Consider the following 13,400-nt stretch of genomic DNA (forward strand, 5'->3'; position numbering starts at 1 on the left):
AAACTTGGTATATAGATCTCTCTCGCTTCTGCTCGATGTAGCCTAATGGCCGCAGTGAAAAACTGAAAAACAGTGCGTGTATGTACGAGTATAAAATGAATTATAAACACTCGAGATGCTTCCAATTAAAGTGGAGAATTTAATATGGGTTACGTATTCGGGATGGGACATGGAACTATAGATAACCACTGATCATATACAGTATGTTTCTCCTCCGAAAATAACAAATGAAATCATATTCCGCATATCAATTGCCATTACGTTTTAGTGTTAACCGGAAGCATTATCGCAGCAAATGAGGTTTTACGAAATTGTGGACTGTTTTGTCGCACTTGTATCCCATTTCTGTCGGCATTTGTTCTAACTTAGCGACTGTCACTGTTTTTAAGTGAATGTACAAAAATGGCGTCTGCTCACAAATCTGACAAACACAGTACATTGACTCTCATGACGATGCAGTTCGCGGCTGGTGGATGCGCAGGTAATAAATAACACATGGAAATCATTTGCCATATCTACCTAGCCGAGAGCCACGGGGTCGTCAGTCATAGATGACCCTACATCACGGTGTGATGGGATGTAGGGTCACGCCTTGACTGTAGGACCCCATCCCAGCTCTCGACAACTATCTGACACACTATTCCTGGCGACATTCCAGTACAGTAAAGGGGCATTCACACGCTACAATTAGTTGCATGTAATTTTAATATTAAAGGGGCACTGATCTAACGCAATTGACCTCTCCGTATGGCACCTTAAGCCACGCCTTCAAAGAGGTCACGACCTTTCCGCCACTTCCTTAGACAAACTTATAAACAACATGGCTGCCTCTTGTCAAACTCGGAGAGCTTCGTTGGCGGATTTACAGGCTGATTTGTCGACTTCTTTTATGAAACAGGTGTCATTTTCAATGAAAAGTAAACAGCAAGGGTTTAAGTTTTTTAGTGAGGGGTACTTCCATTCAGTAAGCATGACTTACGGAGAGAATGACACCATCGTCAGTAGTGCCAAGTGCTATCGCAGTATGAAGAAAAACGAGCCGCCCCATGCTGTTCATGTTGACATCAAGCCTGAAGAAATTTCCTATGCCTATTGTTCATGTCAAGCAGGGTAAGTTGACCGTTGACAACCAGGTTTGTCTCATTACTGTTCACAAGATGCATTATCCCGTAATATTTATTGTTGATACAAACGTATCATGTTCCCTAATTTCGTGATACATTCGTTCAATATACTGAGGCTAACAGGATAATAGTTACATCCAGAGGTAATGATCATGATAATAAATTTATGTAAAGACATTTCACTCAAATCTCCTGACGAAAGAAAAGTTATTGTGTGTTAATTTACAGTACTGGACTCCATACCAAAAACACCTTATCACCTGTTAAAAAAAGATCAATATTAACATCTGATATATTTGTCAAATATGCAACTAACTTTTTAATGTTTTATTTGTATGGATTATAAAAACTTGCAATTTAATTTAGCATCAATTTTGAATTTCACTAAATTTTTCAGAGCTAGTGGATCATGTTCCCATGTCATTGGATTCATCATAGCACTGCAGCAATGGCAGTTGATGGGTTTCACTGAGGTTCCATCAAAGCTGTCCAGTACATCACTTCCAGAACAGTGGAGCAAACCTCGGTGTACCAAAGTTGAAGCAGGCGATGTACCACATTTAGTTTTTGTCAACCCCAAACCAGACAGGAAAAAGAAACCAGTTACTAATACATTGACAGAATGCAGGTACTTGATTTATTCTGATTTATTTCATGAATTATGCTTTCCTTATTTCACTCAAAGCAAACAAATGTATACATAAAGTTCACTGGTATCACATGTATCATAAACATTAACATAACTAAATATACATTGATATAAACTAAATGATAATCATCATGTTCAATGGAAATAGATGCCATAATTGTCATGTTTATCACTCTTAAATGTATTACATTTCAACAAGACACATTTGAATTCATCAACAGGATAAACTTCAACAAGGAAGTGAGCTCTCTAACAATAAGTTCTCTGGATTAAGAAAGTGAGATAGACAATTACATTTTACAGAAATGTACGGGTCGAGGAAGCAGATGTTGAACATCTTCAAGGCCTAAAACACCTTCCCATTGGATACCTCGTCTGCAACCCCTCTAAAACTGTGCACACTCATGTGGGACCAGTCCCTGTTGGCAGTGGCTTGTCAACGCATGTAAGTTTAGCAATGGTTTTAGTGTTTGTTAGAATTTGACCACAGCCTTTACCTGCCAAGCATGTTGTAACTCAATGGGAAATGACTGGATATATCCAACCTTAACATGTTTGTTAAGGGGTAGCCACCGTAGATATTGAGGATGCTATTATAGTGAAACTCCTAATACAGCAATTCAGAATTTTGTACAGTAATTTTACTCTATATCATTATTACTGGAGGATGTTTTTCACATGGTGTGACCATTATCAAGGTCCCATTGTACACTGTCATGTTTTAACACTATAGTAACAGTAAGACATGGTAAATAGGGCTAAAGCTACATGTTTATAAGCTCAGGTCAAATCAGGGACAATATCCTATCTAGCAAAGAAAAGCTGGAATTAAGATTACTTCATGTGTTTGGGCGAAAGGAAGTTTGGATTAAAATCACTTCATGTAATTGAATAGGTGACAGGTCACATAAAATTATAGTTCAAGTGGTTCAGTTTTGACAAAAGTATTATCATGATTATGTTTGAATTCAATATGGTACTGTTATTATTATGTAAATGATGTAATTTTACATTGCTACCTGTGAATCTGACCTTTGGCCCAAGCTCAAACAATGCTAACAAACATGTGACAGCAGAACCTTGGTATGCAGTACAAACACAAATTTAGCCTGATAACATGATAGGTCTAAAAAGAATTTTGCAGTGTTGCAAAAACAACTACATGTACTGTGTCTCAATTTACTTCTTTCTGATACAAGGAGGCATGAAATTTGTCAGAAAAGAGCAAACATACCAAATTTGATCAATTGAAGACAACATTGATAGCTGAATGCGGCCACTGAGAATCTTGAAACTTTTGATTCTGCGTATAGCTCTTTCGACATGTACTCTGTGCCCAGCAATCTTTTGAGTGAAGGTGACATCTTTTTGGCTCATCTGTACACCAGACTTAGCAAATGGTGGTATATTCAGTCGAAGCCCTGTTTTCTCTACTTCTGCTTCAATATCAAACCCCTTATCTGCCATAATTCCATCTCCCTCCTCCAGATAACCAATCTCAATAAGATCAATCAGTGTTGACTGAAAACCTGACTGCTTAAATATTTCTTTGTCTGACATTGCCCCTGAGAACAGCATAGAAATAAAAATAACTGAGCCTCTCGGATCTACAGCTATTAATGCCTTCAATGTGTTAGTGGACTTGTAATTGCTGTACGTTTGAGTTTGGGTATTTAGTGAAGATGGTTTTTCAATTCTAATTTCTGTGCAGTCAACAATAGGAAATGTACTTGGAAAATCTTTCCTATAGTCCTCTGGCATCCTTTCATACAAGACATCTCTGTGGGGCCAGATGCTTACCTCACCAAACCTGAGAAACATGTAATTTATCCAGGAATTGAAGATAACCCCTGCAACTTGCTGAGTAATTGCAAATCTAAAAGCCAAATCCTGCAAGTGAAAATTATTTCTCAGTTTGCAAAGCGTCAAAAACAACTGATTTTCAAGGGAAAGTTTCCTAATTTTGGACAATTTTCCTTTCCCAAGATACCTAAGAGGACATGATTGAGGATCTGGAACTAAATACCTATATATGGCAATGAAGGTTTCTTTGTTAAAGCCTGTGTAGTACTTAATAAGCTTAGCATCTTCCAATATAACATCAATCGAAAAAGTAAATGTTTTTTGCTTTTTTAGATGTTCACATTCCTCTTCAGTATCTTTCAGCTTTCTCAAGACATCTATAAGCTCCAAACTGCATGTTGACAGATCTCTCTTCAGGCTCTCATTCTCTGCAATAAGTGCTATCATATCCATTGGGTCGATCCCTGAAACATTTAAAAGTAAAAGGAAATCAATTCTGCCAAATACAAATTGATGTTATAATGTAATGACAAATAAACATTGTTAATTTGATCTCATGTCAGTTTGCTTTTTATTTCAGGCAAAGTTTTTTGAGACTGAGCCAATAAAATCTGTTGGCACTAGATGTGGCAATCTAGCTTTTCCCCAGGCCGCCACAGTGACCCTTGGAGCAGAGTACCACATCGAGGATATGACACAGGAGCAATGTGAACAGTTAGAGCAACTAACAAGGGACCAGACCAACAGTCAGATATGGTTTCAAGCCAGGAAACACAGGCTGACAGCATCCACATTTGGGATCATACTCAAAAGAAAAACCATCACAGAAAAGTTCATCAACAATATCATAAATGAAAAGGCTTTCACATCTGCTGCAACCAGCTATGGCAAAAGTAATGAAAGACAAGCTATTGAAAAATACATTAAGCAGTCAGGTAATCATGTTCATGATTGTGGTCTTGTAGTGAACAGAAAGTTTCCATTTCTAGGAGCTACACCAGATGGGAAGGTGTGTGAAGATGGTATTACAGGCATCATAGAAGTAAAATGTCCATACTCAGCCCGAGACATGTCCATCAGTGATGCCTGCTGTTTATTGCCAAAGTTCTGCTTGCAAAATACAGATGGGATAATTTCAATCAAGAAAGCTCCCCATAATCATGAATATTTTTATCAAGTTCAAGGACAACTCATGATTTCAGGTGCTGCCTTTTGTGACTTTGTTGTTTTCACAAAAAAAGACCTGTTCATACAAAGAATTTTTCCTCTTCCTGTGTTTATGCAACAAATGTTGGATGAATTGAGTGCTTTTTACTTTCAGTATGTTAAACCAGTACTGTGTTTGCCAAGTTCTCAGAATGTGTGTACACTTACAGCATGAGTCAGTCTGACAATCTGTTGTCACGTTTGAACTTGTATGAACAGCAGTGGCAGAAGGTAAAGATGGGTTGTCAGATTTAGCTATCTTTTCTGTTGGCTCCAATCTGCAATAATATTTGAAACTATAAACTTTTACAAAGTTACTATTGATTGTTGTTTGAGAAGATAAAATTAAACCAATATCAAATATTTGTGTGTCTGTTATTTGAGTTCATACAGTATAATGTGCATGAGTGTCATATAACAATGTTTAATAGCAAAAGAGGATAAAGTGTGACCCATATAGGTGCTGACTGGATGCATACATTACCTTATCAAACAATTTCACATCATACTGGGTGTTAATGAGACACTCAACACATCTAATAAATTTCCTCATGTGCTATCTCAACTTGTATTACCTTCCAATCTCTCCAACTTTTTGGCTAACACTGAATTTTCACATTAGCCAATATCGTTATCAAACTTTTATTAAATGAACAAACAATTTAAAGAACAAAAGCCATACCTACCTACCCTATTTATTGTTTGTTCCAAGCAGAACTCATTTATTTTTATTTCATCCAAATTAACAACATACATTTCCCCTGGGCAGTATTCATTACAAGATCAGAAAATCTTATTTACGAACTTATGTGAACAAGATGGAACAACTGAATCAACTGTAGAAATTTTACAAAGTATTTGATCATGTCAATTGATAAACAAATTGTAAAAAACCAATCAATGGCTTCTTACAGTGTACACAAACCTCTGAGTTCCATCATCAGTGGGCTTTCTTTTTGTAGGGGGCTTCCTACTCAGTCCAGCCTTGTCAAAGTGATTGGCAGGTAATGGGTCTGGATGTTGCTCACTTGGAAAATTGTTGACGAAGTGCTGAAAATCAAATTTAACATAAAAACCTCTATTATGTGGATAAACCGATGTATAATGTATATAAACACAATGAATTCAAAAGTTTTCAATAAGTTTGTGAAATCTTTATATACATAGATCTTTATACATCTGTTCGACGATTACCAACCCAGCTAATTTATATTCACTACTTGGCCAATGGTAATAGGAAAACTGATCGCTGCCAAACAAAATGACGTATCCAACTATAAAATTGATTAAATGTACGGGAAATGTACCTTTGTGCAAACATATCTATTGCAGTTGATGTTTGACGGATTGAGCTGATTATGCGGTCGCCCACAAAGTTTTATCCACCGTAGGCACTTCTCGTAGTCAGTCTTCGGTTTTGGAAACGGTATGAACTTGACACCGCCTTCAAGTCGTTCAGGATACCTGTCATCACTATTGCACAGACCGTGACTGCACCTCTTTACCATTTTTTTCTGGATATGTTGGCCGATAGAACGATTGCGTAAAGCGCGCCGGCCCAACTTAGACAAGCTTGTTTGTCTAAGGAAGTGACTGCAGTCAAAGTATGCGTGCGCAGACTGTCAGAGCGACTCGCTGATTGGTCAAGTCAGCTGTCAATAAAATTCGACGGAGAGGTCAATTCCCCGGACTGGTTGTTGCCTTTGTTATTGTTTTTTCACCGTGAGTACCCGGATGATACGCAACGCAATTGAGCGTGACCAGAGACTGGGCTACCGTCTGCAAGGACAGCTAAATAAACTTGGAGGCTGGAGGCAATATTTGTTTTACGCATTTTTGAACACTGATTGGTTAACTGTGATCTATAAAGATTTCGACAAAGGGCACATGTTAATTAATTTCTTCAGCCTAAACAAACAGACAAAAACAACAGCGGAGCTCATCAGATGTCGTCATTTGGAAATACCCCAGTTGGTTATAGTGTAATAATAATAAAAAAGTATCCATACAGTGAAAGCATTTTTGGATTTCGGATTGCGTCGATAATACGATTACTACTCCCTTGTTGTCTTCCACGTTTTCGGGTATAACCCTACACTTGTGTATTTGTCATCATTCACTTGGTGCTCAGTTAATGAATTTATTACAGGTACAATTAGTGGTAGCACCACTCAGATTACCTGACAAAGGTTCCCGTTTGGCATTTATTGTGTCTGGGGTAATTATTCAATCTAAATCCAGGTTTGAAGTGGGGTGAAATGTGTGTTATGTAATATGCACGTGGCAGCCCAGCTAGAGGTGAATGATCAGTTGATTTACTTTTTTTTGTAAATCAACGGATCGTTCCTAGTCATCAAAGGATTAACAGAAAATATGTTGATTGATTAATCACTGTTATCTTGCACAGTGGATATGTCAACAGTTAGTGTTTACATGTCTAAGTTTACTAAAACAAAGGGAATACACTCATATCATGGTGTGAAGTGCCGATGTAAAAACAACATACTTTGTTCAAAGGGTTCACTGATAATACGTTGATTGATTGCTCATTGTTATCTATCACTCAATGGATTTTTTAGGAACCGTGGACGTTATGAAAATAGTTGTCACGTGGGCTTTCTCAGCTGACCCTTGAGACTTGACACCTATGTGAAACACCTGAAACAATCCAAGTGATCAGTTGAGAAACGAACACGGGTTATAATATCCCGAAACGATATCTTTTAAAATATTTGATTGTTACAGAGACACGTGACATAGAATAAGTTTCTTTGTACAGCTGCAGATGAGTGGGATATTGTTCCTTTGTGTGGATATTCACAGATACATTCCTCGAACAAGGAAGCTGCCTAAAATTTATACACATAAATTTGGTAGGTTGTAATTATGGTATTTGCATTTTGTTTTCCTTCATTTGCTGTAGCACTGAACCGATTCGTTCTTGTTCCGCTACGTTTTGGTTGGGAAATTCTTCAATGCGCGATAGACGTTGTTTTCACATGTCTTTTCCTTTGTAAGCGTGTATATATTACCATCAATTTGTAAAATGTGATTCTCTCAGGCAATTTATAAAATGTGTAAATATTTCAGTCATTTTGACTGAAAAATCTGTCCAGATTGACTAAAATTGATTAAGACGATCAAAAGGGCCTAAAAACATCATAAGCAGATTATTATGTAGGATTAGAAGCCAAACTACATAGAAATGTACTTTTCAACATAACATTTTCAGTCTCTTGGTGATGACATTAAACATCAAAATGTTTGGAATTCATTATCATAATATGGAAATGTTTTTCAGTCACTTTGTAAAATAACTGAATATTTAGGCATTTAATAAATTTGAAAATGTTACACATTTTTACATTAAAAAAATATACACACTATCAAAACAGCAATGCTCAGGTGAAATATTTACTTTGTGTTGCAAGTCAAAATAGTATTAAAGAAAATCGCAAAATTACCAAGCAACTGACTTATCAAAACTTCGTCACCATTATCGATGCTACCCACAAAGATACATACATTTCCTTATTATCTCGAAAACTGTATTTCATTTTGTTGATCAATGTGTATACGCCCTTATTACTACCCATAAAAGTGACTAATGCGCTTACGAATGGCGCAGCAGAGGTCGCATCCGGGAACTCACTGGGGGAAAAAACAATAACAAAGGCAACAACCAGTCCCAGGGAATTGCTTTAGATCAGTGTCCCTTTAAGTCTTCTCGTCAATGAGCTTTTTGCGAATTAATTTATTATTATTGTTACACATGCTGTGGGCGGACATACTTTACTTACAAGGCAAGATGCCGGTTCACAACCCTCAATGATTGTTCAAATGAAGTTGTGACGTCATACACATGATGTCATACTCATATGCTGGTAGTAGTGAGACTACTTGTCACACTGAACACAGTGCCATTTAGAAAGGGTCAAATGTAACAAATGTTATATTTGGGATAACTAGTTCTGAGTAAAGTACAGATTCTCGTACTTTTTTGGGTCAAGTCCGTGAAGATTCAGGTAAGAATAGGTCTTCAGCAACCAATGTTTACCATGAGAGGTGACTATGCTTGTGGTAAGAGGCGACTTACAAGATTGGGTGGTCAGGCTTGCTGACTTGGTTGATGCATGTCATCGTATCCCAATTGTGTGGATCGATGCTCATGTCATCAACCACTGGATTGTCTGGTCTAGACTCGATTATTTACAAACTGGCATATTGCTGAGTGTGGTGTTAACAACAAACAAAACATGCCCCAAACAAGGTAACTGGTTCATATTATACATCTAACTATTGTCGGTTATAAGTTTGATATTTGCATTTTGTTTTCATTCATGCAGAAGGCCTCGATGGTGACTGATCAAATTGTTCCATACGTACAAAATTCAGTTGTGTGAAAGTGCTACGCTTATGGTTATTATTGTTTTAAATATATATAGTAATAGCTGCAAGTAAAATAAGTCCTTATGGAATATGTTATTTCTGATCAAATAATAGTTTCAGATACAATTCATCTGATCATTGCATCAAAATTCTTTGAAGTTATATTATTGGGTACTGAATCACCGGTAGATTGGTAGAAAATGTGTGTACAGCTGATTGCTATTTCTGGCTTAGTTTACAAGAAAATACACACGGTAATCTTTATTTCTGCACAATGCCTAGAAGAACAGAAAATACAATTTAAATTGTAAATCATCATTTCTGGAGAAAATTTATCTTTAATTTCACATTTTTATTGACAATTTTGTTATCGCCTGTTCGTTTATCTGCATTCTCTGAAGGGATACTATGTAGTTTTTTATTGTTCGCAGTATGATGTTGACCGATAGCTTCACCCTTTCAAGTCATGTATGCATTAATCAAGTTTGGGTGCAGCTCTTTATTGTATATCCATTGTTATGAAATACAGCTTCATTCTTCGATCTTCTGGAAGGCGCAGCAAGAATAACTCTGAGCATGAGTCACACCAGTCAAAATTATAGTCCATAACAAGCAACTTTTGAATCCACGAAGAAATATCCCATCCATATCTGAATACGTTCAAACTTGTTATGTTATTTGCCTTTCACAGTGTGCGAGAATTGTTGTCATGTGGCACTGGGCCAACCACAGACTGTGCAATTTTACGAAGTTGTATAGTGTTGAATTTTCTACACCTAGATGTAAAATTAAAGACATTTTGTCAAAGTTTCTTTCGTGCTAACGAAAAAACCTCTAAACCATAGCTACTTTTTTCATACACCGATAGTTCCGCTTTATGCAATCTGTAAGCAAACATTTTTGCAGTCTAATATCTGAGTGACACACTGATATATACTGAACAACAAAAGTTCCTGTGATAAGATTTAATGCAAAGTTACGTATTTTACCAAATCTGAAACAATTTTGGTTTGCAACAGATAAAAGACTCCTGTAAGTGTTCAAATGGTTTAATTTGCCATACTGACTTCAGAAAATGCGTTATTTCATAAAAAAACATGAACATGCCAAAATGTCAATTTACAAATCAATAGCGTGTGTGTCCACCTCTGGTTGCGATGCCAGCAACACATCTTCGTTTCATGGAATGGACCAAGCGTCGCACAAAGTCTTGTGGGATATCTGTCCATATCTGCTGGAGCATGTTTCGAAGTTCCTGGAGTGTCTGTGGAACACGTGGTTGACCTCGAAATTGCCGATCCATCTCATCCCACATGTGCTTGATTGGTGAGAGATCAGGGGAGCGAGCCGGCCAGGAGATGACATTCACATTGTTTTGTTGAAGAGAATCCTGAACATGTCTAGTAATATGAGGCCAGGCGTTGTCGTGTTGAAAGGTAATGCCTGGGCCACGACGACACAAAAATGGTAGAACAACAGGGCTGATGAGCTTGTCAGTGTAGCGCTCTCCATTGAGATTTCCCTCTACCACTATCAAACGGGTCCTCTGTCTTGCTGTTATCCCACCCCCATACCATAACGCTGCTGCCCCCGAACCAATCTTCTTCCATGACACAATGATTGACGTAACGTTCACCTCGACGTCTGTACACTTGAAACCGTGTGTCTGAGGTGAAAACGAGACTCGTCAGTGAAAAGAACTTGTCCCAAATGCATGGCCGTCCAGCGTAGACGCTGTCTGCACCACTGTAGACGTTCTTGACGGTGGTTTCCTGTCAAAATGGGACGTCTGGCGGGTCTTCTGGCGACAATCCTTTCACATCTGAGGCGACGACGTACGGTTTGTGAAAATATTCATCGAAGGCCAGGGATGCTTCTTGCAGTCACTGTTGCTGGCTGGAATCGATTTGGTAGGTGTGTTGTTCGAATCCAGTTGTCTTGTCGATTATTGGTTTCGCGTGGCCTGCCACTCCGAGGATGGTCTCTGACTGCATTGGTCTGTTGCCAACGTTGCCATAAACACCATTTGGTGTTTCTGTGGACGTTAAATTGTCTTGCAACATCACGCTGACTCGATCCTGCTTCAAGCATACCAATGGCTCGCAGATGCTCATTTCCGGACAGGCGTGGCAATTAGTAACGTTGAATAATTGCGTAATTTTGTTGTTTTTCTGAGTGGTTGTTGCCAGCATGATGCTAAACAATGCATATGGAATCCCGTTAATGCACATGTTTTTATACCCATTCTTGGGTAGTGAAATGCATGGGGCTTGCATAAAAATCAACTTTTGCATAGAATGCATGCTTTTCTGTAGCAGTTGCGTTTTTGTGACTTGATTGAAAAATTTACAAAAATATTGGTATCACAGGAACTTTTGTTGTTGAGTATATATTGATATTTATTACTTGCCCGTGAAGAGATCACCCGTTTAATAAACATACACATTGTGTAATACCAAAACGCGTGCTTATGTACTCTCGGAACATGTTTCACGAACAAATATTGAAAGCTCTCAACATCCCTTGGCGTATTCAACGACATTGTGTGTGGAGATGATAGATCACTGGGAGGAGCATATGTACACTCGATGACCCCAGCAACCTTGTTGCTAGGCTGACGTCACATGGCATTGTTTCGCCGATGGACCTTGCAACAAAATTCCACAAATTACGTCATCGGGTATTGTGACGTCATTGTAAACTTTGAGCTCCAAGGCCCCGTTCCACAAGGCGATCGTACTCTAGCGCAACGACAGTCGTTAGTCTAAGTTAAATTATGTGAGTTGTGATAGCCTTAGCACTACGATAATTTTGTGGGACGAACGTCTGAAATCTAAAGGTGGACCATTGAATGATATTAAATTCATACGTTTCAACTTTTGACGTGTTTGAAGTATTATTCTGTTAAACTCAATTGGATTATGCCATGCATGGATCGTGTAGGTGTCAGCCTATTTACACTCAACAGTATAATTCTAAAAACATTATAAATGACAAGTGATAAATAAAATACTAAACTCGCTCTCGTGTAAAACCAATTTTATGAAACTCGTGAATAGTTGTGGTATCTGACTCGCTTTCGCTCGTCAGATACCAGAACTATTCACTCGTTTCATAAAATTGGTTTTACACGGGAGCGAATATAGTATTCTATATGTATGGTTATCATTGTTATGAAAATTTACTTGTTTTATGTGGAGAAAATCACTTTTTCGCTGGGAGGTCAAAACATGGTGGAGAGGTCTATTCTTGCTCAAAGGAAAATATATATTTTTACTGCTGTAAACACATATGGTAAAGAAGGCTGAAGATGGATTCCAATTTGTATTGTTCTAATTTTGTAAATAAAAAAAATCAAATTTGTAAATTATAATTGAGTCGAACATTTTTGTTCTTTACACAAGCAATGGTGACTTGTATGGTAACAGTCGTTCCCATGAGATGTATGACAGTTTGTAAATGAAAGAATTAAAAAGGTATGTATGTCTGTCTTGATGAGGGTTTTTGCTATTTACACAGTAAAAAGATTGGTGAATCTGTTTTGAATAATTTTATAAAATCAGAGTTATGTTTGCCTGTATTATTGCAGGAGCCTGAAGGTGGATGGGCAAAGTAAACACCCTTGATTGAATTGTCAGCTTATGGCGGAAGTTTTAGTTAGGGGTATGACTTATGATCCAACAGGACACGAGAGACCTCCTCCTTACAGAATTTATTGGCACACACCTGAGGGGAGCAACCTGTGTTTTCTTATACTAGGTAGACCCATCTATAAGAAATGGGGCAAAGTTTCAGTCTAATCAGAGTGTTGCTTACCAGATCATGAAAGTGACAGTTGAAATGTGTTTTCTAATCATGCAATGGGAAGTCCTCAGATCTTTGTTTAGTGGTAGTGAAAACTAAGATCTGATTTTAATGAGATTGCCAAGGTCTCCCCACTTGAAGCAGTAAACTCAGTGGACTTGATCCCATACTTTATGAAGATGGGTTGATTGGATGTGGAGGTAGACTGCAGTATGCAAATTTTCTACCTTTTGATGCACGGTTCCCAATAGTATTGCCACTTACATCTAATCACTTTCTTCATGGTCAGTTGGGTGGAATCTTTGCTCCTGTCTGAATGGCTTCCTTCTCTACAAGCAAGGAAGAAATGGTTTATACCAAGCTGTGATCTTGAAGTAGAAGATCTTGTTCTGGTTATCTCCCCTCAGTCACCTGTAGGCAGTTGG

General features: G+C 37.9%; 2 protein-coding genes and 1 pseudogene across 2 annotated transcripts in view; 2 read left to right on the forward strand and 1 right to left on the reverse strand.

Moving 5' to 3' along the window:
- The first annotated feature begins 302 nt into the window (after window positions 1-302).
- Window positions 303-13,400, forward strand: part of LOC139442071 (mitochondrial 2-oxodicarboxylate carrier-like) — a 65,995-nt gene continuing 52,897 nt past the window's right edge. The window contains exon 1 of the mRNA XM_071222852.1: window positions 303-481. Coding sequence (XP_071078953.1) covers window positions 403-481 — 79 coding nt within the window. The 5' untranslated portion in view covers window positions 303-402. The remainder of the gene's footprint in view (window positions 482-13,400) is intronic.
- On the forward strand, window positions 738-5,415 carry LOC139443053 (uncharacterized). Its single transcript, XM_071223975.1, has 4 exons — window positions 738-1,110; window positions 1,522-1,752; window positions 2,077-2,218; window positions 4,157-5,415. Exons 1-4 carry the CDS (start codon window positions 821-823, stop codon window positions 4,955-4,957), a joined length of 1,464 nt encoding a protein of 487 aa, XP_071080076.1. The 5' UTR covers window positions 738-820; the 3' UTR covers window positions 4,958-5,415.
- Window positions 3,794-6,432, reverse strand: LOC139443054 (uncharacterized; annotated as a pseudogene).

This window comes from Haliotis cracherodii, unplaced genomic scaffold, assembly GCF_022045235.1.
Source record: "Haliotis cracherodii isolate W230 unplaced genomic scaffold, xgHalCrac1.p SCAF_5, whole genome shotgun sequence".
NCBI classification, from domain to species: Eukaryota; Metazoa; Mollusca; class Gastropoda; order Lepetellida; family Haliotidae; genus Haliotis; species Haliotis cracherodii.

What these genes read in the sequence shown, in the direction of transcription:
- LOC139443053 (XM_071223975.1), top strand. Translation starts at nt 821, where the DNA reads ATGGCTGCCTCTTGTCAAACTCGGAGAGCTTCGTTGGCGGATTTACAG. An exon ending in TATTGTTCATGTCAAGCAGG is followed by an intron (nt 1,111 to 1,521) that starts GTAAGTTGACCG and finishes TAAATTTTTCAG; the next exon opens with AGCTAGTGGATCATGTTCCC. An exon ending in AATACATTGACAGAATGCAG is followed by an intron (nt 1,753 to 2,076) that starts GTACTTGATTTA and finishes TACATTTTACAG; the next exon opens with AAATGTACGGGTCGAGGAAG.